Below are 23,459 nucleotides of genomic sequence, written 5' to 3' on the forward strand. Positions count from 1 at the left end.
CTCCATCGCGCCAACGGCTTAACTCACTGGGCCGAATTCAACCAACCACCCCTCAGGCAGCTCAACGGTCGATCGGACTGAGCTCTCCGAATTCTCCCCCTCAACGGTCAAGCGCTTGTAGGCAGATGATTGTATTTGAATCAGCATCCGAGAATCCCCATCCAAGTGCTACTTTGAAGTAACCTATTGCCTCTGCTACAAAATTATCTCCTGACACCTGTTCTGCGAATAACAGTGTTCTTCCGGCGAACATTTTGCGGGAAAACCTTTTTCACTAGTCCATCCGATAAAATGATGATCATTTAAGAGGCTATTCTGGTGCGGGCAGGAAGGATTCGAGAAGTAAGTGAGATGCTAACTCAGATTATCAAATTCTGACGCCTAAATTCACTAGTACTTCGGTGGGGTGACGTGCCATGTCAACTTGCTCGGAAATTTTCCCCATCCCAAGATATATATGGGGGCTCGATGCTCTCTCTTCGACTAACAATCACCTCACCTCCATGGATAGCAATCCTACACTTCAAGGAGATTTGCTCCTCATCACGCAACTCGAACTCATTGGCAGCCTGTCAGCGGCCGGGCTCCTCTATGGCATTGCATTCACCCTCTTTTGTCTATATGTTCATTCATCTATCCCTCGGCTTCGGATAAAAGAGAGAAAGAGGCAAACGACGTTCATGCTCGCAGTTGTTGCTATCGCAATGCTATCCGGACTAGTTAATCTTTCGTTGAATATATGGATCATTCAAGACGCTTTTATCAAGCACCCCAATTTTCCAGGAGGTCCGGTTGCATATGAATTCGCTATGTTGAGGCGTCAATCGACGATATGCCATATCTGCAACCTGATAGTTGTTTTGATAATTACAACCATTCAGGTGCGCGCTTTTCAACTGAACTCGTCATCCAGGTCTCATTTGTATTTAGGTGTGGCGTGTATGGGTCATCTGGAGCGCCACAAGATATGCGTACCTGGTTGTGATACTACCCGCGCTGTGTATCCTGGCCGCTGTGCGTAAGTCTTTCCAAGGTTTAAATACTAAACCCTGCTTAACACGTCATATTAGCGCTAGAGATAAGGGCATTTGTCCTCGATCTTACTTTAATTCTTCCAGGAGGTGAAAAGCAAGGCCTCAAAATCGGAATCGCAGAATTTGCACTTCACGCAACGATTGTAATCTATTGCACGACATTAATATCGGTGTTTCTGATTCGTGAATATCGGCGCCATAGCAGACTGATTGGTATGTGGATTGTTAATCGCGGAATTATTCCGATTAACAACAATTGAAACAGGGACGACTCAGCTCTCGACCAAATACGTGCATATTGTTGTAATGCTCGTCGAATCTTACGCTATGGAGACCGTCTGGACTATAATAACAGCAGTATTATGGGCCGTTTCACACCCTGCGTATCAATTTTTTGCAAACACTGAAACCTACATTGAAGTAAGTTTCACAAATCTTTATCAATGAAAATGATACTTAAAAAACCTTCAAGATGATCGCATGTGTCCTGGTCTTGTACCGGGTGGCCCGCGGGAAAACACATGAATCACAAAAACCAGCTAATAATCCTATGATGAGTGCCTTGCGGTGGAATCGGCAGGATCGTTCAGCACGATCGGGCACCATCAGTCACATCGGTAGTGGGCCACGTACAACACCAAGACAGAATGACTTACAGTCATCTACGGCTTCGTGATTCTACTTGTATGTAAAGTCTTTAATTATTTCGATTATGACATCTAAGTATTATATCGGAAAACTGAATTCAGACTGATCAAGTCTAGGCCACGCCTCCCCAGGTTATGCATGAAGCGTTAAATCTATAGGACGAACCACTACAAAGAGGCTCTTCGCGATTAGAGAAGGATTGGCGCCTTGGAGGCTTTGTTGCAGATATTCTCTATACAAACTCGAGATTAAGGCGTTATCAAACCTGAACACGGCACCTGATACATATAATCTCTGTTCCACATTACGCTTGTTGGCTTCTGTAAGACACTATCAAGCGTAATGTGTGTCGTATATGGTTCATGGATGTGTGGAGTCTCATACGGCCAAGAGCAATCGTCAATTTCATCTTCGTTGGTTGTCCGGATCTCGGGCAGAATCAGTTTGTTGATAAGTCCGCGGTCCGGCAGAGGTTGCTAGTACTAATATAATGATGAGATGAAATGTTGATTACGATTTATTGAGCACTGCTGCATAGTGTTGAAATTCGGACGTGATTATATCTTCTTTCCCAAAACTCCTGTACTCAGGCTATAAACGATTCCTTACGCTGTTAACGCGATAGATTGTTTTCCATTCTGTTCATATTCTTGAAGACCAGTTGAGTTGAGCGTATAATACCGATGAATACCGATTTAGACTAGTAGCAATGTAGTAAGCAATTTCCACTGGAACGTTCAGGTGGGCGGGATCTTGTCCCGTTCACATCATTGTTCATGCGTTCACGGTTCACCATATGACAATAACACCCATACCTCCCTTTGATCACCCCATGTTCGCCTTTGAACACGCAAGAGCTCCGATGCATTTGATATTAGGAGGTACTTCGGTAATCATCATCTTGAGTTGCATCCCTTTGGTATACTGACTACCAAAGCAAATAAAGGATTTTGTATACCTTGCTTTAATTAGCTGTGTTATCAGCTGCGCATTCCAGGCCCTGCTACTCAATAGTCAGTAGTTCATTTCCGAAATCTATTACTTTGCCAGCAGATGCATGTCGAGTGTGGTTTCAGTCTAGCACCTCGAGTCTTGAGCGTCGAACAAAGATTTTCAAATGGAGGACGTCTCTATAACAGCAATACCTTGATATTACCGGCGGTATTCGCTTAACCATATACATTCAGCGCAATGACCCACAGACCTCAGAGGTACTGAATCCCGAGGTATTCTGGGGCGTTGAAAAATATTGAGTAAATTTCTGCTCACCCTCGATATCTATCAACAACGCCAATGAAGGGGACCGATAACGAGATAAACGCAAGGACCGTCTCATCTACCAAGTATAATAACTAACATAGACGTGCCGGTAATTGCTTCGCTGACTTTCAATCCTGTGCTTCTCTTCACCTGACCCTTCGGATCCTTAGTCACGGCTGCGATCCACATTGGACCAGTCTTCTCGTTAGTAGGGTTTTAGATTACCGCAGTCAATTTGAAGCTGACCTGGGGCCCTTCCAACCTTAAATATTATTCGAAATACTCACACTGGCAGGGCCTTCGGTCACTAACCTCACATGGATGCTGCATACATAATGAGTATATAAAAATTGAGAGTGGGATATAGATTCTAATGCCAATTCACCTTTTCGATTCAAGTGACGATGACTCCCACAGGCTGACCGATAGTGAAGATCTTTTCAATGGATTCTAGCTGTCCAGCAGAACGATACTTGGAGAATCGTTCTTCGGGCTTCTTATTCGATTTCCTGATGCAACTCCGCCGTGACTCCACATGTCCATACTACGGTAAATTGTTCGTAAGTAGCATGCATAGGTCTATGCTAAAGCGCCTAGCTACATTAGGTCATCCTCCAACAGCACCGCAATCGAAGGAGTTTGAAATTAAAAGAAGTCGGTTTCGTGCGCTGGCTTTGAACTCAATAGCTTATTTGACATGAGCCTGCTTGAAAGCATCTCACACATGTGTATAGAGCTTTACGAGCCTCGTGTAATGTGCACGGCAGGGCCAATGTTTAGGCCTATATGTAGATTTCTTGTAGCAGTTTGACCAATATTTATGAAACGGCTGTTTGGATTGACGCTGGGAAGGATAGTGACCCTGGAGTCTGAGGGGCAGTCAACCCTTAAGATGGTCAACCGAATCACTCGAATGGTCTTAACTGAATCAAACGGTATTCAAAATTTGGCTTGATCACCGACTCTTTCTCCCCGCTATGGCCATCCATCGGATTCTTTTTAATGGGATGAGAGAGGTTTTGGCTTGACAATAATAGTTCAGCCTTACAATTCAGGTCTAAACATTCGATACTATCATCCTTCTGGTGGGAAACCTCAGGTCTCAGCGCGATCTTCACGCTCGAAATAGCCCCCATATCTTGAAATTGCCATCATGCTGGTAAGGTCGATTTTGGACCTTGGACCTTGAGGAATTAATGATCCCACTACCCGGGAACGAAAACCTCGCCCTCCTTTCTTGATTGAAAAAAAAATACTTTTACTCAAGCCGAGCCACATAACGTAGATCGAGATTCATAACTGTCTATGAGACCAGTACAGGAATCCTTTATTCCTGTTTTTCCAAATTTGATAGCGGAACTAACCCTAGGATCGAAGTTGGAACTCGGCTTCCTTGACAATGGAGTGCACGGTTGCCACACAATCCAAATGCAATGTTTTGATGATGATCTGGAGTAAATGCGACTTTAACTGACAGCCTCGTGGCGGAAGCAAATGCGCTTCGTATTGGTAGGAGGTTTATATATATATATACGCACTGACCGATCTTTCCTCCATTCTTTATACTTTGCCTAGTTTTATTCCTACTTTCACCGTCGAATCTTATCCCCAGCATCGCGAGGTGGCCTTGAAGATGTCCTACAACCAACTCTATACTACGACCGTCGATCCTCACGACGAATATGTTTGGCCCACTCAAGGTGGTTTGGCCTTGCCAGATATCCAGGTCGGCGGATAACTCTTGCAGTCATAGATAATCCTGACTCGACTTGCAGGCAATTTCCAACCTTGCCGGTATCGCTTATGGTTACGACAGTGGGAGGATAGCGTCGCCTGGGTGTGCAGAAGAAGCTGATTTCCAGTTCCCCCAGTATGACATCCAGCACATTCAAACATTATCGGTACAATACGGAGACACCTATGAGGCGTATTCCCGGGAGCCGCACCTACAAGAACCATCTCATGCCGATGATGATGCTTACTATTTTTCCGTGAGCCCCGCGGTGGTCTAACATGCTTCTTTCCAATAACGTCTCCCTGTAGAATGGTCTACTTTCAACTCATCGGTTTTTGAAGGGCACACCCATAATTCAAAGCCAATCAACATGCGAGCCGACGAGGTCATCATTTCTTCCTGACATACAAGACTCTTTCGCCTCGAGGTCTGACTCCCAAGAACCACTTCCTACTTCCTTGGCACTCCATCCGTTTCCTTCCGTTACGGCAGACGATCCCGTCGATGACGCAGACTCACATCCGAAGATAGATCATGATTTTCTACTTCCCAATCAACGCTCCACATACTCCGAACTATCAGCCAACTTGGCTTACATGGCAGCACAGTCGACCAGATTATACGAGCAGAAAACTCCTGTCGCATTGCAAAAGCAGCAAGGAGTCAAGCGACAGAAAAGGGAGAAAGCTACGACTCGAATAAAGTCTGTGGATAAACAGCTAAAAAGAATCCAAGGGGACAGTTCAAGAGTCCCTCTTTCGCCGCGATCATCAATGAAAAGAATGAAAACGGAGGGAAAAGGTAGTCGTCGTCGCGGTCCCGAGCCTGCTGAAGGGAGTGGAGCTCAAACGTCGCCGCCAGTGCCGGAGAGATTGAATGTAGCAGGAAGTGCTGAAGCGAGTCAGGATAATCCAATGAAACAGATTCCTCCTCCGCGTGCTGTTGGGAGAACATCGACATTTTCAGCGGATCGACCGTCAACGAAGAAAAAGCTAGGCCTCGCCTGCTTGTTCTGTCGTGAACGCAAAATCGCCTGCGGTAGGCCGTCAGAATCGAGCCCAGATCAAACTTGCAAGTGAGTGGTTGCTGCTTATTATGACCTTCGCCGTACCATTGATTCTTACACAGTCAATGCGCGCGGCGATATTTCAAATGCGAGTATCCAATTGAGTCACGCCGGGGTCAACATAAAAGGCCAAAGATTAAGCCTGTCGCCGACTGAGCAGCGACGTGTGTATAGATACAGGAATTTTTTTCCGCTTTATTTTGCTGGTCAATTTGTAGAGTTGAATCGACTGAAGAACGCAGGTTATAGTTCGACAACAAATTTTGTGCAATCGACGAAACGATCGCGAGCGCCCATAAGTCATATATAGACCCAAAGAAGAGAAATTGAGCAAAGGAGATGAGACTCGTCCCCTAGTACCCGTCCTCTTCTCATGCGAATTCAAGTTTCCCTCTACCATTGCCAAGTTCGCGTCCTATTCTTCACTTCCAATGATGAGGTTCATCTGTATGTTGAAAGAGCGAAAGATTCCGATCGACGATATCCCGATGAAGAGGAAGTGTTCGAGTCACGGGCGTACTCCTGATCATGAGTGACGATTATCATTTGCGAACCACGGTACCGGGCGAGGAGAGGATTCCGAGGAAGCATGACCGTGGGAAATGTTCTCAGCCTAAATTTTAATTATTATATTAATTATAGCAAATGTTGTAAGGTACGCCTGCAAATAACCTGGTGCAAATTACGATCATAAAGAATCTATATCCAAGCATGATGTAGCGGAATGGTGATGATGAAGAAAATTAGATGGAAGGACATATTTGCGCATTGTGTTCTAACCCTTTGCACAAGGTACACCGGTGGTGGCCGTTAGAGCAGTTTCTGCTAGTGCAGCCAGTAACTCCGTTGAATGATAAGCAATACCGGTTGCCTTCGGCATCTCTTATAAGCTTCCCATCCTCTCGAGGGAAGATGACAACGGGAAGACCGTTGATCTGTGTTCGAGCAAAGCATCCTCTCGCAATGTGAGGGCCACCACATCTAAGGCAGCGGTGTGAGGTTCCTCGCTGGTGAGGGCGGTTGCCATAAGGGGCGTGGGAGGTGGACGAGGTGGCCAGGTCACTTGAGCGTGGTGATTTGCGAGAAGGCCCGGAAGAGCGAGGGGATGATTGGGTGGCTTGGTTTGATAAAGGACGAGATATGGAATTCTTAGCGAAATCCGTGGCTATGAGATACCAATGTGATCGGTGGAAGATCTTTGGGTCAATTCCGTCGTGAACTGATTGCTTTCGTAAGGATATATCATAGGCGAGCCAGGTCGACCAACTTGACGAGCGATCAGGTGCGAAGCAGATGCGGTCGAAATGAATCTTCCAAGGTCCATGTAAAGTGGGATGGTAGGAGCGGAGGAGGTCTAGGAAGCGAACCCAGGCACCGTGCCAGTCTTCAAATGAAAGATTATGTTCCTCAGTGTCGTCGAGCGGTACCTCGACCCGTATTATGATTTCAGAGCATCTGTTTAATTTGAATTGTTGGTAGCCCTTGATTCCTTGATCGCCGCCGGGAACACAGAACTGGTCTGTAAGGTATGTGAGAGGTATGTGCTCTAGCCAGCCTTTGATGACTCTTTTCCGAACGATCTCGGGTATCATAAAGGGCTGATATTCAGCTTTCATACCCGGTACAACCGGTGGGCGACCTTTGACAGGTTGATGAGGACGCGAGTGAGGGGGGCGTGGCGCTTGGTCATGCAAGGGGTCCCGGAAGCCAACTGAGGATGGAATCAGTAAGATATATAGTAACAGTGAATATATGGACATTGAGAAGGAGAAAACGGTGAGCCGGAAAGGGCATGCCCCTCCTGTTCTATCACGCGCAAAGGCAATGAGGTTCTGATGCTCTCTGGCACAACGAAAGGTGCATAGTAAAGATGTGAGAAAAGGCAGAATACGCCTGCGCGCGACGTGACACGCGAACAGTAATAAGTAAAGGCCGTTGTGGATATGATGATAGTCTGGAAGGGATTTCAGGAGTAGGGCGATAGAAAAGTAACTCACCGCTTTTAGGAACGTCGAGGTTAGTTTGAGATGGGAGAGTTTTGTAAGACGGGGGAGGCGAGTCGGGAGGTTTGTAATTTGGAAGGAGGTCGGTATACTTCTGCTTCATGAGGAGGGCTGGATTCGCTACCAAATGGTTTCGGATCCGTAGCCTCAAGTTGGCCACTGTGCCGTCGTCGGCTAGATGGAAATCGCTGGCAAGGTCGACCAGCTCAGTCTTCAGCAGTCTGGTAAGCGGGGGAAGAGCAATATCATTGCGGTAAGGTGGCATGTGGAGGCATGCAAATAACAAATGAGATAGACTTGACGGTGACCAGCTTGCGCGACGATTCGAGAGACGCGAGAGAGGCTAGTGGTTTATATGTAATAGGTATAGGTGTGTATTTATAGGTTTACTGAACTAATGGATTACGCTATCACACGGCCCGGGAACTTCCGGCTTTTGCCAGTTGCCGATATTCTGGCCATGTTCATCGTTATGCATCATTCTTTCCACTGACGAACTCGTCGGCCTACATTTGAGCGACTATACGAGTGCGAGCCTGGCCCAATGTGCGAAAGCAAAACAATGAAACCCTTGTGATTTTAGAATTCTAGATATCTACGAGTGGCACGGTATGGTACTACTTAGTAGCCAACTTTACTCTCCTGGCGTTCTTTCTTCGTCATGTTGCTACAGTCGCCACTTGAATGGTACGTGCCTTCCTCTCTCGGCTCAAAGTATGCTTACTGACAGCTCTCTCAGCGTATTAAACCCCTCATGGACACACATTAAGACATTATTACTACGCTCCTACTCGACGACTATCCTCCTCCATCATCTTCTGAGTCCATCATTGGCTAAAATATTCTACTAGCGCGTCAACCTCACATTGTGTTCAAGGCTACGTCCAACCTTCGAGCAGGCTCCCGTTGCGCCTTTTAGTTACTTCAGCCCTGGTAGTCGATAATCGGGCGCCCAACACCGCTGGCTGTGAAATGTATAGCAGCTAAATATAGCAAGCGCTGGAACTGTCGCAAAGGCGTGGGGGTATTCCTCTCTTACAGCGAACCTTGACTGGCCGAGTCAACTTCATCTCCTTCCCTCATCCGATGCACTGTGTTTGAATGCCCAAAATCTCGCTGCACATACCGAAGCTACTTCGCTTTGGGCGTTCACGATCCCAAGAACCACCTCCAGCTGAGTCCGAGTACGTGGACAACGTGGCCCCTTCTCCTGGCCATGGGCGTACATCTTCTCATTCCCGTATACCAGAGCAAGGTACGAATTCTTGAGTTGGTACATTGATATGACACTCATCGTCAATCAGCGCTTGTTTCCCGAAATTTCACGGGACGTGGCATAACAGATGGCTCTACCAGCCAAATCAATCACTCATCGCCATCGATAATTCAACCCGCTACCCTTGAGGATCCAAATTTGGCACAAACATTTGGCCAACATGATTCGGTCACTAATCCACCTAGGCATCCTTCGCCAATTCCACATTCCCACCCGTCTCAGCGTCAAGATCTATTGCTTCTGCCTCATCATCCATCCACGATGGTCTCACAGCAGTCTTCGCCTTCTCAACAACTAACTGTGAGTCGCCCTTATTTGACCTATAAATGAAATGGTGACACTTCTTTAGCTACCTCCTCAGCTCTCACCGCACCCACTGGAGCGCCCCAGTATGTTCGAACATGCTCAGGGTTTCACTGTGTCCGGTGGTACATTTATCAACAGCGTGGACAATTGTGAGTAGTATTTGCGTTGCATCTGTGTTCTGCGTATGCTAACTATACTCTCACCCTAGCCACTACCATAACTAACGCTGTAATCAATACCTCGAGTAACTGTAAGAAGAATATTCTCCCTCACGCGTTGCCTCTACTAATCATGATGTCCATCCATGCTAGTCATGAAAGAACTTCTGGAGAAAACGATTCCTGGGGCAGCATCCGATTCTTCCGCTCGTGATCCACCCCCTCGGTGTCATCCTGGAACCCGGTTGGCCATATCAGAACGATGTATACACTTCATTGTCAACTGCATTGGCGAGAAAAAGATGCGCTGGGTGGTCGGTGCTGCTGGGGTTGGCAAATCAGCCATCATGCAAAGCGTTGCCGAGTCCGACCTCCCTCCAGTAATCTGGCGCGCCTCGATCTTTTTTTCTATCATCGGACGAAATGGTGGGACAAAAGCCATCATAACGCTTGTCTACCAACTCGCAGCAAAGTGCGAGCCCTATCGTCAGTTCATCGAGGGCGAGATTTCTCGTGACCCATCTCTCCTTCAGTCGTTGTTGTCAGTACAATTCAACAAATTCATCGTTGAACCTTTCATCCACCATCCCCATCTGAAATCAATTGGTCGCATCTTGATCATAATTGATGGCCTCGATGAATGCAACAAATTACGCACTCAACGAGAGTTACTCCAGCTCATCTCTGACTTCTGCCTCACATATCCTTCCTCACCCATCGTATGGATGATCGCCAGTCGCCCGGAGCCTCACATCACATCCTTCTTTGCCCAAGCCAATGTTGAAGCAGTCTACGAGAAGGAGGAAGTTCTAGTTGACTCTGACGAGGTTCGCGAAGATGTCGAAAAGCTTCTTCGTCACGAACTGACGAAGATACAACATGAATTCTCGCTCAGTCCCGAGTCGCAGTGGCCCTCGGAACAGGACTTCTGGAAACTAGCTAGTGCTTCTGGTGGGCTATTCGTGTACGCAAACACGGTCATCAAATACATCGGCGACCCTGATTTCGGAAACCCGAACTTACAACTCAAGGATGTAGTGAAGGTCATTGATGAACATCCGTTACTTGATATCCCACGAGATCAGCACCCGATGGCACTACTTGATGCGTTGTATGCGCAAATCCTTTCCAAAGTTCCAGGCAGAATCATGGCCAACACGCGAAAACTCTTGTTGGCCTTAGTTATGCGTTGGGGAGAGAAGCTTGACGAGGGTGGAAATAATTTCCTTGTGCTTTGCAACTGGTTGGGTTTGACGTGTGATGACGCGTACGCCGCCATTCGTCATCTCCGTTCTGTTTTAGATGTTCCCAGCCAAGGGGAGGCGCATAACTATATTCTCCGATTTTTTCATAAATCATTTATGGACTACATCTGCGATTATACCCGATCCGACTTTTTCCTGGATATCAAACAAGACGCTCACCAACTCAAGGTTCAGTGTACATTAAGGGTTCTCGAGGAGGCCCCTGATGGCATTGATTTTGGTGATACCGTGGATTATTCTTTTTGGTATGAGCCACAAGGTTTGAATCGCAGCGTCAATTTTGCTTTCGAGGTTGATGAGGCGGATTACGGAACACTACTACGTGATCCTGGAGTCGGCTGCCACCTTTCGCTCACTTGGCCAGTGGATGGCGGAGTTGACCGGAGCGACGATGAAATAAGGCTATATCTATACAAGGCCGCCATTTCAAATGTCGTAGATGGGATCGTAGAGGAAGCACCAGAATTCTGTACTGAATTCTTTGTGGGTCTCTTGACCACACGTTTTGTGGACTATCCTCTGATGTTTCCATATGACTCCTTGCAAAGATTCGTGTTTGTAAGTTCTTTATCTATCTTCTTCTACATTCGTAATACTGAACGTATATATTAGGACAAATCACGACGTCATGAATTCATGGAACAAGGCATACTCAAGCAAGTACCTCTCAAAACGCTCGACTTTTCTTATATCACATGGGGTACCCGGTTGCTGTTCTACCGTCCCTCCACACCGAAAACCGATTTATCTGATCCGTGGAATCCATCTTGTGAAGTGAGTGAGAACTCTATGTCTTCTATAATGCATTGATCAGCGTTGTGCAGCATGAGCGAGACGGTGAATGGGAAGAAGAAGGGGACGAAGAGTGGACAACTCAATTCGATATGGATGTAAACGATGAGGTGGATGAAATGGAAGACAGCACATGCGATTTTTGTTGTCAACGGTTGGAACGCCAGCTGGAAGATTGGAAAGCCCGGTCTCCAGATCACCCAGTTCACGTTCTGTTCACCTCGACTGGGATGTGTTTTGTGGAGGTTCACTTTGTTGACCCGGAGGATGGCATGTCGGAGTGGACGTACTGGCTCGTGCATGAGTTTTCGGAAGAGGAGCGGGAAGAGTTGGGGAGTACTGTGTAATGAATTACCTGATATCACTGGTGTTATACGAGTTTAACAAGGCTCACATCCCCTTAACATAATCGCGAAGGGAAACAAGTGCCAGATTGCAGTGGTGACATTGAAACAGAACAAATTACGGGAACCATTGCATGAGTGGGGCGAGAGAGGCGAGAAATTAAGCGCTGGAACTGCCATGTGATGTATCCCTGACTGGAGAGCTATGTACGACTCAGAAAACTCCCACACCTTCTATTGTCTTGTCGATCCTTTTGCATGCCCAATTTCTCGTCATATATCCTTCAGTTCCTATGTTTTAATCGTTCATTCTCACAACAACGGCCTCCCGCAGAGCCTCGTTCTCCTGGTGGGCATACCTCGTCATCGAGCCCTCATCGAGACTCAGTTCACTGATTGTCGCTTATTTTTCCAGGTGATTTCACTGCCCCAGATTCGACGGGACGCCTTCCGATCGATAGAGCTATAGGTGAGTTGCTCACCAAGTAGCTCACGCATCGAAATTAGTCGTCTCACCAGCAATTAGTAACGCTTGAGCAATCAAATTCTAGACAAACGCCCAGCCCACGCGGTTTGGTAGCTCGACCGCACATCCATCCGTCGCAAACCAAAAATTCCGATCCGGACCTATCCCAGCATTATGATTTGTCGGCTGTAGCTCAGCGTTCCCCACCACCTGCTACAGCCTCCCAACACTCTTTACTTTCTCAGCACGCGACGGTGAGTTCCACTAACTCGATCTCTGAATGAGATGCTCAAACATCCCTCTTTCACTCTACGACAGCACTCGCCGCAACTACGGGACGGAAATTCGGACCGGCTGTATGGCATTCGGAGCATTCATGAATCGAGAAACATATCTGTCGAAGGCAACATGAACAACAGTGAGAAACATTCCACCACACATCTGACATTTCAATGCTGACTAGATTTTGGCAAGTCAACTATCATTATACAAGTACTGTCGTCAGCAATTCCAATCCTTGTAAGATGCATCCCCTCACCTATTCTCTTTACTGACCGCCATCGGTGCTAGTTATGGAGAAGCTTCTGGAGAAAACGTTACTCGGGGCGGCGTTCGATTCCTCCGCTCGTGATCCACCTCCTCGATGTCATCCTGGGACCCGGCTGGCCATCTTACAGCGATGCCTAGATTTCATTCTTAACTGTACTGACACGCAAAAGATTCGTTGGGTTGTCGGCGCTGCTGGGGTTGGCAAGTCGGCTATCATGCAGAGCGTTGCCGAGTCCGACCTCCCTCCTGTAATCTGGCGCGCTTCTATTTTCTTTTCTACCGCCGGACGTAATGATGGAACTAAGGCCATTATAACGCTTGTCTATCAGCTCGCCGCAAAGTGCGAGCCCTATCGCGAGTTTGTCGAGCACGAGATTACTCGTGACCCATCTCTCCTGCAATCGTTGTTGTTAGTACAGTTCAACAAATTCATTGTTGAACCCTTCATCCATCATCCCCATCTGAAATCAGCTGGTCGAACCTTAATCATAATTGATGGTCTCGATGAATGCGACCATTCACGCACGCAACGAGTACTTCTCCAGCTCATCTCTGACTTTTGCCTCAAATATCCTTCCTCGCCCATCGTATGGATGATTGCAAGTCGTCCGGAGCCTCATATTACATCGTTCTTTGCCAAAAGCAGCGTTGAAGCAGTCTACGAGAAGGAAGAGGTTCTGGTTGACTCTGACGAGGCTCGCGAAGACGTCGAAAGATTTCTTCGTAACGAGCTGACGAGAATACAGGATGAATTCTCGCTCAGTCCCGAGTCGCAGTGGCCCTCAGAACAGGACTTCTGGAAACTAGCTAATGCTTCCGGTGGGCTATTCGTGTATGCCCACACGGTCATCAAATACATCGACGACCCTGACTTTGGAAATCCGACCTCACAGGTCAATAGTGTGCTGAAGGTCATTGAGGCTCATCCGCTACCAAATGTCTCACGAGAGCAGCACCCAATGGCACAGCTTGATGCGTTGTATGCGCAGATCCTATCCAAGGTGCCTGATAGCATAATGGTTGACACACGAAAACTCTTGTTGATGCTGGCTGTGGGCTGGGGAGGAAGCTTCTTGGTGCTATGTAATTGGCTGGGTATGACCCGCGAGGATGCTTATGCCGCCATTCGTCATCTCCGCTCAGTAATAGATGTCCCAAACTACGATAATGCTCATTATGCTATACTCCGATCCTTCCATAAATCATTCATCGATTATATCTCCGACTTTGGTCGATCCGGGTTTTCTCCTGATGTCAAACACGAAGGCCATCAACTCAAGCTTCAATGTACGTTCAGGATCTTTAGCGAGGCTCCCGATGGCATTGATTTCGACGATGTGACTCGTGGACTTGATCTGAACGGGGTAGGATATCTGGCACTTGGTCCTGGTACTGGCGGCAACATTTCACTTACTTGGCAAGCCAGACTAAATAATTGGACCGACAATGAAACGAGGTTGTCTATGTATAAAATGGCCATGGAAAACGCTGTAGAGGGGATCAGGAAAGGTGAAGCAGCCTTCCGTACTGAGTTCTGCGTCCGCCTCTTGGCCACACGTTTTGCGTCATTTTTTCCGGCTTTTCCGTACCATGAGCTCCGAAACTTTGTGTTCGTAAGTTATCACTCTAACCATGTCCTCTGGTGGTGCTGGAACTTCTTCACAGCATAAATCCCAACGTCACAAGTTCATGGAAAACGGCGTACTCAAGCAAATACCCATCAAGGCACTTGATTTCTCCAAAATCAAATGGGATACCCGATTACAGTTCTATCAACCTGCCGCAGCAACGGCAAATCTATCTGATGGGTGGAACCCATCTTGCAATGTGAGGGAGTTTTTTTTCGTATTTATGACAACGTTTGAATCAGTGCTGCAGCATGCTCGATCGGGCGAGTGGGAAGAGGGAAAAGATCAAAATTGGATGACCATATTCACCATGCCCACTATTCTCAACACCCAGTGCCGTTTCTGCTGTCCAAGATTGGAATGCCAATTGGAAGATTGGAAAACCCGATCTCCGGATGAACCTGTCACGGTTTTGTTCACTGCAAGTGGAACATGTTTCGTTGACTTTCAGTTTGTTGACCCGAAAGATGGTGTAACGGAATGGAGGTATATGTTTATGCATAAGTTCTCATTGGAGGAGCTCAAAAATTTAGGAGGTACTGTGTAATGTATATCTACGGTTTTATACAATTCTCATTGACAAGTCGCTAAGCAAAATAATAATCATATATCTCTAGAAGGATACTATATGAGACATTACTAGCATAATGGTTTCTTTGCATAAATTTATATCGAAATCGAGGAGCCAATGTATTGACAAGAATTTCCGGTGGATCATTCCAGAACTATCACGGAAACGAAGTGGAGTCCGGTCTTCGGGGGAATGTTAAGGGTATGCTTATGATATCTCACTGGTACCTTTCACAACAGACACGGTCACCGTCTATTCAAAAAGTCGTAGTCAGAACTAATTATTTCTTGGCTACAGTTGTATCCAAATCAATGGGATAATTATCTTTATCTCCTTCACGGGAATCCATATCCCGGAGATCATTTTGTTCAACCGCATTCTGAGAATCGCCAAGGTAGTAATTCGTCATGAACAATGAAAGTAGGAGAGGGATGACTGCAATGACGGTGGCAGTAATAGTCATCGTTCGCATGACATCATCATAGGCTATATAAAATCAGAAACACGTCGCAACATTTTAGAATATAGACGGACCTTGAATGACACCTTCTCGTATTGGATTGCCACGAGGATATTGAGTCACACTAACAATTGAACCAAAGAGCTCAGCTTGTTCATTCTGTGAAAGGAACGGAAGATGTTTCGCCATTCTCGCAGGCATTATGTTCATCCACAGCGCACCAGCTAAAATCAACGTATTTAGAAATGCATACTTCGCCAAAAGGAATAGATTAAGTTTTTCACCGATGGAGCTTCCGATACTACCACCAATCTCGGTGATAAGCAAAACAACAGCAGTTGCCATCGCAACGTCGGAATGAGTCACTGATGCTTGTGCACCAACTTGGGATGCGACAGCGGCGATTCCTCCACCGATACCTTGAAGGAGCTGCGACCATACAATTTCGGCATCTGAAGCGTTTGCACCTCGAGAGTGGATCATGAGGCCGCAGCCGATAAGCCGGATAGTAAGACCTATGGAAAGAATATACTGCATATGTGATGTATATTAGCTTCGACGAAGAAGGGAATTCGTCGGGATGCACCTTGTATCGATGAACGAAGCGCATCATAAGGCCACAGAGAATCCCGAAGAATGTTAATGCTACACTCTGTGTTTGCGAGAAATACGTGGCGTTGAGAAGAGTCCTGAAGACAAAACTCCTTGAGACTCGATCACACATAGAGTATATGACACTCACCATGGTTTCACAACGAGGATGAAAGAAAAAAGATAGGTATATGTAAGATAAAAAGAAATCTGCGAACGTATTCTTGTTCATACTGAATCGTCAACCATAGGATGCAGGGATCTCACAAAATCAAAAGCACCAATGAAGGCAGCAAGAACTATAGTTCGATTGGATAAAAACCGCTTGGGGATCACAGGATATCGTGCAAACTTGACTTCCCAGAATGCGAAAAAGGGTAAGAGACAACCACCGATGATTATCATGGCAATTATGGAAGCTATGAACACAAACTTATAAGTGTGATATTTACAAACATTGCAGAAAAGCAGACACACCGTTTCTCCAATGCCCCTCAGCAGTCTGAGATAAAGTGAGGGGTAACAGAATAAGTGTAACGGAAATACCAAGAAGAACTAGACCAAAAAGGTCGAGACGATCAGTAAAATCCATTACCGCGCGTATGAAGGGTAAGGAATCCGGTTTGGTTATTAGACCAGATTTTCTTGCGCGACGCTCAGCCCAGAGAAGTGTGACAATAAGTGGCGAGAGAGCGGCAGGTACAAGAATGGCGAACATGCCGTCTAGAAAAAATTATATCAGTTTTGATGAGGGAGTCGATGAAGTGCATTATTGCTCACACCCCCATCTCCAAGTCGAGTGAGTAAGTATACTGGTAGAGATATTGGAGCCGACGAACGCGTTGATGATGAAAGGTGTAGACACGAGACTTGATACTAATCCTCGCCATTTGAGAGTCGTAATGTCAGCGATGATAATCTGCATGAGCAATTGTAGTCCTCTACAATAGTGAAGTGGGTGAGAGTTTCGTCATGAAATTGATTGACAACTAACGTATATCCTCTAGGGCGCACATCACAATGTCAATAAGCTTCCCACACGACAAACAAATAGACATACACTGCATATATGATGATTCCCCCGGCTATCGTCGCCGTATTTCCCGCCGAAGCGATAACAATGTATCCTGGTCTAAGTTAGCCAAACAGTTGGACTGATATTTAAAGTATATACCAATAGCATAGAAGATCACTAAGAAAGACACGTTTCAGTACGCCCGGGGTATCAGGAAACCGCAAACATAGAGATAACTGACAGGCCAAAAGATATGCTGAACCACGCGAACGAACATCGGCAAATTTTGCAATGACGGGTTTACCAACAGCAACTGCAAAAATTTTAGGAAGGGTATATTGTGGATTCATTAGACGCACTGATAATAGACTGTGCGACCTGTATCGTGCTAATGAGACTGTGATGGCCAAAACTCGAGGTCGCAAAGGCAAGGTAGTTGTATGTCGTGGTTCCGTCCAGGGAGTATACATAGGCGGAGAGACCTAACCTGAGCGGAATTATCAGTAGATGACTCTACGAACGGTACTTGAAGTTTTCACCCAGCAAAAAGGAACCATTTGTAGTATTTGCCGTTGACCTTGTGAGTAGCCTCAATGGTACGAACACCAAGATTTGCAGCATCGTCAAAGGACACCATTGGGCGTTTTGAGGCTTTTTTTGCGGGCACGAGATGACTGAAGAAAGGTAAGCCTGGGAGAAGCCTCGACCTGCCAATGTTGATTCACACGAATGACCAAAAGTCTATTGGGAAGAATGCGGGTCAGTCTGGGAAAAGATGCACCTGCTAATGTCACTTATCTGATAACGGAGATCACGCCGTGGCCTTTGAGATGACGAGGTTTTATATGGAGGAAACGAAAAAGGTAAGCTAAGGCAAAGCCAAGGCGTCAACCTATCAGTAAACGGATCATCATCCCAGCATTGAGGACACTCAGGCTCCTCTTCACTACGCCGGTGATATAAAGGGTTCGAGCATTTGAGTCGGAGTTGGAAGACCTGCATCAGCGCCATGCAGTGACCGGGACCTAGCCCACAAACATACTCCGAGCACTGCACGATAAGGAAAGGCTGTGGGGTTGGGAAAAAGTGTATCATTGCGTAGGAAGGTATGGACCCTGACATGGACATACGGCATCTCCAATACCTTGACTGAGCAAATAAAAACAGATTGTCGTCGAGTGGGAAGATGCCGAGCAGCGATTTTCGAACTTTTAAGTCCGTCGTCCGTGTGACCTGTTGTCATACCCATGATCGCCTAGTCGCAACTTTTCCAGACTCAAGTCGTTCCTCCGAATAAGTCAGCACCGACTACGTTCCGCCGTACAGCACTGCTATGCGTGTAAGTACTCTTGTCTTGCAGCCATCACAAGTTGGCGTCAAGCCGACCGACTTGCAAAGCTGGACTCCACTACCGCCGTCTAGACGCCGACTGGCACACCTCAGTGGTCCTGGTTATCGAATTCTCTTCCATTCTACGTCTCGTGACTTAGCTTAGGAGACCCTTTGTCTGATTTTTACGTTTGTGCTTTTCAATCGGGATTCGGTATGCTGCTCGGCCGAGCTCAGGCTTTTTGAGGAGGCCCGCTGTGCGGCGGATGGAATATCGTTTCCTTCAGGTGAACTCTGCACCTCCAAGGTTCCAAGCGCACAGAGAGGCCTTTTCGTCATGTTGTATTTGTTTCTCGTAACAACTAATGCCGGCAATCGTCTTACTCTTTCTCGAGGCTCCATCGGCGTTCTCGGAGTGGCGTCTATTTAATAGATGATAGCATCTCAAGTCTCACGTGGAGCTCAGAAAGTTTAACGGCCTTCAACGTCGCATACTCTCTCAGAATTTCGCGGCTTGATAACAGAGAAAGACCACAGGGTTGAAATCTGGAATGTCTTAAGGACAGAGCTTGCTCAAAGCTCATAATACTTCTGTCCCGCAGAAGGGCCATCAAAGGACCATGCAGACGTATTCATTGCGTATTCTCTCTTAGGAGACGCTGAGTGAATTTGCCTTTCAAGTATCAGAAGGGTAGCGGGGGAATGAATTCGCACGGTTGAGGTTATCAATTGGTCATGGCCAGTCATAACTTTCTTTTCCTTTCCTTTCAATGTTCATGGCTGATCCTCCACTTACACTGAATCCTGATCACGCCCTTCCATGATCAAAACTTGAAAAAGCGCCACTCATTCTTGACATAAAACTCGAAAAATTAAAGCTCTAGGTCATAGAGGGATCATAGATGCATCCAAAATTTGAATTTTCGTCGTATTGAGGAGTACGCCACTTAAGGCCTGGACCAGGAGTGCTTGTAAGCCTTGGTTAAAACTTTAACCTCACGCTTTACGAAAGTCCCACTGTATTGGTTCAGGTCGTCGCGTGCAGCCGAATGTCGCCCTTATATCGCAAAAACGCGGTTGGTCAATTCAAAATGTCGTAATATCATCGACCACTGACACCGAGGACTGGTACAAAGGCCCTCAAAACCAATCCTTGACAAATCCTGCTGGTTGCCGGCCTTCTCCCTCGTTTCCGACTTCATTCGCATGCCAGATATTGCTGGTTTGGTCGCTTCATCGCGTATGTTCACCATTCAGTACTTTTTGCCGTGGCTGGTCTTGATGCTGTCTTTTGGCTAGTGGTAGCCTGGTTCATTCTTATTCTCGATTTTGCGTGGTGTTTCAACGCCGAATGCGAATGGATATGGAAGTAAGAGGATTTATTTTCTCATAGGCGGGTATTTCTCAGATCAGCGTATTTTCTGTCAGAAGACAGCCTAATATGACTCGTTTGGCATATATCTTTTCCCGGATCTTCCCACTTCTGGCTCATCTGTAGGTATAGATTCCGTCCATCCTTCAACATATTGACCAAGGAATGAAGACCTCATATAGTGCTCCTAATCCGTTTTCGTCCACCATTTGCTGTAAAACTCTGCCGAAGCTGGTTTCTGTTCCTTCACCTGAGTAATGCCTGTGTGGAAGTTGTATTCGCGGCAGTCCTCTATCTCCGAAGCGAGTACATGCCAGCGCGACTTGTTACTTCTTTCTGAACGCTATGCAGCTTGCGCACTTCACGGAAATGTATCTGCGGTGCGGCTTTGTGGTGTTTGCGCAGTAAGCATCGAGGCTTTCGTTGTGATTGGGGGAGGAATACTCCTGTTCTTTGAGGCAGAGTTCGACCCCTATTGCATTGCCAAGCCCAAAAGGCTGGGGTTCGCTCTTCCGTACGTACTCATACTATGCCTTACTATATGAAACTGAAGTTCATCCGCATATATAGCGTTGTCTTCCTCGCGAACCAATCGATTGTTTGGTTCTTGACATGGTACGGCAAATTTCTTTTATCGCGAAAGCTCCATCCATTCGGAAACCCCGAAGTGCACCAGATGATTTCATTTCTGTCCCCATTACTTCGCGATAACAGTATAGTAATCTCGGTGGCTACACGTGAGTGCCACTGTTTCCCCATCCAATAATTTCTCTGACATTCAGATTAGTTGGATTTGCCCTCGCAGTCCCAACCACGGCCACAACTGGTATTCAGACTCACATCGTGTATCCGTAAGTAGATTAAATCCTGCGCCTTCATCTGTTAGTAAACTAAACCTTCTTTAGCTGGACAATGACTGGCGTGTCCTGTCTTGTGTGTACCCCCATCTCCTTCGACAGTGTGTAAGATCCCCATACTTAGGCGTTTTCGCAGTGCTGTCATTTGATTCTTAACTTGTTCCGTGTTGAGAGGGACCCGTTGCCCTTCGAGTTATCCAATCCAAACCTGGAAACGATATCCAATCAACTAGAGTCGGATCACATCTTCCCGCCCCCGGTTTATCTACGCCGTACCCAAGATGTCCCTATGGAAACTGAAGGTCCACTTTCTCTTCCGATGTCAACCCTTGCCTCTCGCAATGTCGAAGGCGTATGATTAACCAACATCGTCTTCATTAGCACGATGAGACGGGAGATGCTAAGGTACTAATTGATGTAATGACTTGTATACTAATGAACACGAAACCTTGGGAGAAGCTTTTGTGAAAGCATGAAGAACGGTAATGATTGCAAATGATGTCTTTGTGAGCACGATCGTTCTGACGTTCATTGTAAGACCTTAGTGCATGGGGAATCAAAATACTTCAACCTGTTACAGTTTGGCTTATTGCACGTGCCTTCGACACTGCTGTGGCGCACATATTTCAGTAATGATGTCCGGGTGTATTCGCATGAGCGCCGGAAGTAGTAGTCGAGGTGGGGGAACGATCGCGAGCATCGGCGACCAAGAGCGGGAGGGCATGTCCCCGTAGCGAGAATATTCCGCGATGTGGGAGTCAAATTAGCAGTACCGCCGGAAACGATGAAGTGAAACGCCGCGCAAAGTACAAGTGTGGTGTGATTTCTCCGAATTGTTGACTGCGGCCAAGGTGTGATAGGTAATTAAAGAATGAATCTATTTATAATATTACTTCCTACCGTCGCCAAGGCTAATTAGTGTACAGTCTGACCTCTCTTTCAAACACCCACCCCCTTCTACTCGTACTCATCGCCATAGCAATAGCATAGAAGACGACGTTTACACAAGATGTAATAGTACTTTTCGACACAAATATGTAAGACGATGATAGCGAAAAACAAAAATGGCCATTAAGCCATACTAGAAACTGGTAGTACGCTTGTTTCCGGTTTTACAGACACACGTCGATCATGGGAGGCTTCACTTGTTTCCCCACATGGCGTCGTGACAGGCCTAGAACGGTTCCAACATAAGGAACTAATAGTGCACTGTCCCCTTTGTGATTCATACGCTTTTCCACTGGCAACTCGGTATTGAACGAGCAGGTAAGCAATTATCTAGAAGCGTTTCATGACCCAGGAATGATATCGATTTCATGGCGAACATACCTCTACGTAGGGTTTAGTTTCTGCAAAAAATAGCTGCACCGGGTGGAAAAGTATTCCCGCAATCAATATCCATATAGATTCGAGTGCATATGACTCGATGAGTATAGCAACAATCTTCATGTACGCGCCTGACCCGGGGATCTCGCCTATTATGGTTTTACCATTAGTTAGTATGAGTTGTGTTTAGGAGCTTGAGAAACATTTACCAAAGAGCTTCTCCTGGCGCCAAAGCCGGAAAATTAGAAAGAGGGATATCGACAGTGTGCAAAATATTGTGACAGCTCCTTGCATGGCATTTTCTGCCAAATGTGTGCTGGCATCAAGTTGTGCGACCTCTTCTAATGGTAATGTGGCGTCAAGTATAAGCGTCCTTACACCCATAGCTAGAACCAGAACCATTACTCAAGTGAAACAAGGAGTTTGTTGGGGGTGACTTACACATGGTGGTCAAGAACGCCAGTGAGGGAAACACAATGATCAATTTGGCATATTTCGTAGCATTCCAAATAACCCATACACGCCAAATCTTGATCCAAATTTAGCAAACTTGTAGTAGGATAGATGATAGAAATACAACGACGCACCTGAATTGCCGATGTCAATACATCAATCGCCAAGTCAAAAGTGAGGCAAGCGATTATCGCAGGCTGGGCATGATAAGTTGATACTATATATATATATGGACCCCCAGGGTAGTCTCTATGCTTGATGTAGGCATCTTGGATAATCCAAGCATTTGAGACCAGAACGTATAGTCCACAGAGGATTATGACGGTACTGTACACAAGCATGAACCTCGCCCGCCCCCGTCGGTCCTTATCTCGAAGTAGAGGCGCAAGTGAATGAACATAAAGGCAGAAGAGAGTGAAGGCAATGCCGTAGAAGGTCCCAGCCACAGCCGTGGGGCAGACGAGTTCAAGTTGAGTGTTGAGGAGTAGCGGTCGTGGAAAAGTTACAGCGCTGACGCTCATATTAGAGACCTCGGAAGAAAGATGCGTTGAAAGATGCGTTGAAACTCGTTCCTCCAATTGCAAGTTGAACAACGGTGGCATATATGCCTTTCTGCAAAAAACGCCGGATCCTTGATTTCGGTGCAAAGATTTTATTTTTACTACCTGTCCATGCATTACAATCAGAATACATCGTCCGTTCATACTCGAGAGAATGGATCCGACATCCGCTGTGTCTCCGTTTCACCTTTTCTCCAGAGACATCCTGTTTCTGACATTGTCACAGGATTTTATGCGAGACTTTAATACAGTTCCTCCGCGCCATCATTGTCAACTGCATCAGCGCCCATGGCCACCAAAGGTATTTCAATACACATTGAATGTTTTTCTTAAAGAGGGATCTCCCACTGACCGGCGGGAGCAGGAGCCACCATATTAATCTCAACTAATCGGTA

At 46.4% G+C, this 23,459-nt stretch overlaps 9 protein-coding genes across 9 annotated transcripts; 6 read left to right on the forward strand and 3 right to left on the reverse strand.

Moving 5' to 3' along the window:
• Positions 1 to 503: 503 nt before the first annotated feature.
• AGABI2DRAFT_180525 (hypothetical protein) lies at positions 504 to 1,767 on the forward strand (the record flags this gene model as incomplete). The annotated part of the gene is made up of 5 exons (XM_006455434.1): positions 504 to 881; positions 931 to 1,018; positions 1,071 to 1,247; positions 1,300 to 1,454; positions 1,507 to 1,767. 5 exons carry the CDS (start codon positions 504 to 506, stop codon positions 1,708 to 1,710), a joined length of 1,002 nt encoding a protein of 333 aa, XP_006455497.1. The 3' UTR covers positions 1,711 to 1,767.
• A 3,593-nt stretch (positions 1,768 to 5,360) lies between these two features.
• On the forward strand, positions 5,361 to 5,933 carry AGABI2DRAFT_138604 (hypothetical protein). Its single transcript, XM_006455435.1, is given in 2 exon segments — positions 5,361 to 5,395; positions 5,408 to 5,933. The coding sequence occupies 1 exon segment, from the start codon at positions 5,592 to 5,594 to the stop codon at positions 5,754 to 5,756; it is 165 nt and encodes a 54-aa protein (XP_006455498.1). The 5' UTR covers positions 5,361 to 5,395; positions 5,408 to 5,591; the 3' UTR covers positions 5,757 to 5,933.
• Positions 5,934 to 6,486: 553 nt separating this feature from the next.
• AGABI2DRAFT_121418 (hypothetical protein) lies at positions 6,487 to 8,011 on the reverse strand (the record flags this gene model as incomplete). The annotated part of the gene is made up of 2 exons (XM_006455436.1): positions 6,487 to 7,454; positions 7,741 to 8,011. 2 exons carry the CDS (start codon positions 8,009 to 8,011, stop codon positions 6,487 to 6,489), a joined length of 1,239 nt encoding a protein of 412 aa, XP_006455499.1.
• A 1,402-nt stretch (positions 8,012 to 9,413) lies between these two features.
• AGABI2DRAFT_58642 (hypothetical protein) lies at positions 9,414 to 13,912 on the forward strand (the record flags this gene model as incomplete). The annotated part of the gene is made up of 2 exons (XM_006455437.1): positions 9,414 to 9,477; positions 12,924 to 13,912. Coding segments are annotated over 2 exons (1,053 nt in total), but the record flags the coding sequence as incomplete, so codon positions are not given.
• A 521-nt stretch (positions 13,913 to 14,433) lies between these two features.
• Positions 14,434 to 14,823, forward strand: AGABI2DRAFT_195000 (hypothetical protein; the record flags this gene model as incomplete). The annotated part of the gene is made up of 3 exons (XM_006455438.1): positions 14,434 to 14,515; positions 14,568 to 14,729; positions 14,781 to 14,823. Coding segments are annotated over exons 1-3 (228 nt in total), but the record flags the coding sequence as incomplete, so codon positions are not given.
• A 512-nt stretch (positions 14,824 to 15,335) lies between these two features.
• AGABI2DRAFT_187797 (hypothetical protein) lies at positions 15,336 to 17,848 on the reverse strand. The gene is made up of 13 exons (XM_006455439.1): positions 17,707 to 17,848; positions 17,527 to 17,654; positions 17,409 to 17,480; positions 17,327 to 17,344; positions 17,213 to 17,279; positions 16,933 to 17,093; positions 16,630 to 16,875; positions 16,420 to 16,571; positions 16,304 to 16,362; positions 16,148 to 16,250; positions 15,846 to 16,092; positions 15,636 to 15,785; positions 15,336 to 15,587 (listed from the first exon to the last, which is right to left on the reverse strand). Exons 1-13 carry the CDS (start codon positions 17,802 to 17,804, stop codon positions 15,382 to 15,384), a joined length of 1,707 nt encoding a protein of 568 aa, XP_006455502.1. The 5' UTR covers positions 17,805 to 17,848; the 3' UTR covers positions 15,336 to 15,381.
• A 371-nt stretch (positions 17,849 to 18,219) lies between these two features.
• On the forward strand, positions 18,220 to 18,714 carry AGABI2DRAFT_195002 (hypothetical protein). Its single transcript, XM_006455440.1, has 4 exons — positions 18,220 to 18,273; positions 18,335 to 18,382; positions 18,442 to 18,506; positions 18,566 to 18,714. Exons 2-4 carry the CDS (start codon positions 18,354 to 18,356, stop codon positions 18,655 to 18,657), a joined length of 186 nt encoding a protein of 61 aa, XP_006455503.1. The 5' UTR covers positions 18,220 to 18,273; positions 18,335 to 18,353; the 3' UTR covers positions 18,658 to 18,714.
• Positions 18,715 to 20,125: 1,411 nt separating this feature from the next.
• On the forward strand, positions 20,126 to 21,083 carry AGABI2DRAFT_121422 (hypothetical protein; the record flags this gene model as incomplete). Its single annotated transcript, XM_006455441.1, has 5 exons — positions 20,126 to 20,382; positions 20,439 to 20,605; positions 20,656 to 20,719; positions 20,774 to 20,801; positions 20,862 to 21,083. The coding sequence occupies 5 exons, from the start codon at positions 20,126 to 20,128 to the stop codon at positions 21,081 to 21,083; spliced, it is 738 nt and encodes a 245-aa protein (XP_006455504.1).
• Positions 21,084 to 21,873: 790 nt separating this feature from the next.
• On the reverse strand, positions 21,874 to 23,025 carry AGABI2DRAFT_180530 (hypothetical protein; the record flags this gene model as incomplete). Its single annotated transcript, XM_006455442.1, has 5 exons — positions 21,874 to 22,003; positions 22,055 to 22,200; positions 22,261 to 22,437; positions 22,493 to 22,580; positions 22,639 to 23,025. Coding segments are annotated over 5 exons (927 nt in total), but the record flags the coding sequence as incomplete, so codon positions are not given.
• Positions 23,026 to 23,459: the final 434 nt, after the last annotated feature.

The sequence above is a fragment of the Agaricus bisporus genome, assembly GCF_000300575.1.
Source record: "Agaricus bisporus var. bisporus H97 unplaced genomic scaffold AGABI2scaffold_10, whole genome shotgun sequence".
In the NCBI taxonomy this organism is placed as follows: Eukaryota; Fungi; Basidiomycota; class Agaricomycetes; order Agaricales; family Agaricaceae; genus Agaricus; species Agaricus bisporus.

Coding starts and splice junctions, on each gene's coding strand:
- AGABI2DRAFT_138604 (XM_006455435.1), top strand. CDS start 5,592: ATGAAACAGATTCCTCCTCCGCGTGCTGTTGGGAGAACATCGACATTT.
- AGABI2DRAFT_187797 (XM_006455439.1), bottom strand. CDS start 17,804: ATGGTGTCCTTTGACGATGCTGCAAATCTTGGTGTTCGTACCATTGAG. Junction 16,876..16,932: donor CTCGACTTGGAGATGGGGGT/GTGAGCAATAAT, acceptor AATTTTTTCTAG/ACGGCATGTTCGCCATTCTT. Junction 16,363..16,419: donor TCATTGGTGCTTTTGATTTT/GTGAGATCCCTG, acceptor ATACGTTCGCAG/ATTTCTTTTTATCTTACATA.
- AGABI2DRAFT_195002 (XM_006455440.1), top strand. CDS start 18,354: ATGCCGAGCAGCGATTTTCGAACTTTTAA. Junction 18,383..18,441: donor AGCGATTTTCGAACTTTTAA/GTCCGTCGTCCG, acceptor CAACTTTTCCAG/ACTCAAGTCGTTCCTCCGAA. Junction 18,507..18,565: donor CGTACAGCACTGCTATGCGT/GTAAGTACTCTT, acceptor CGACTTGCAAAG/CTGGACTCCACTACCGCCGT.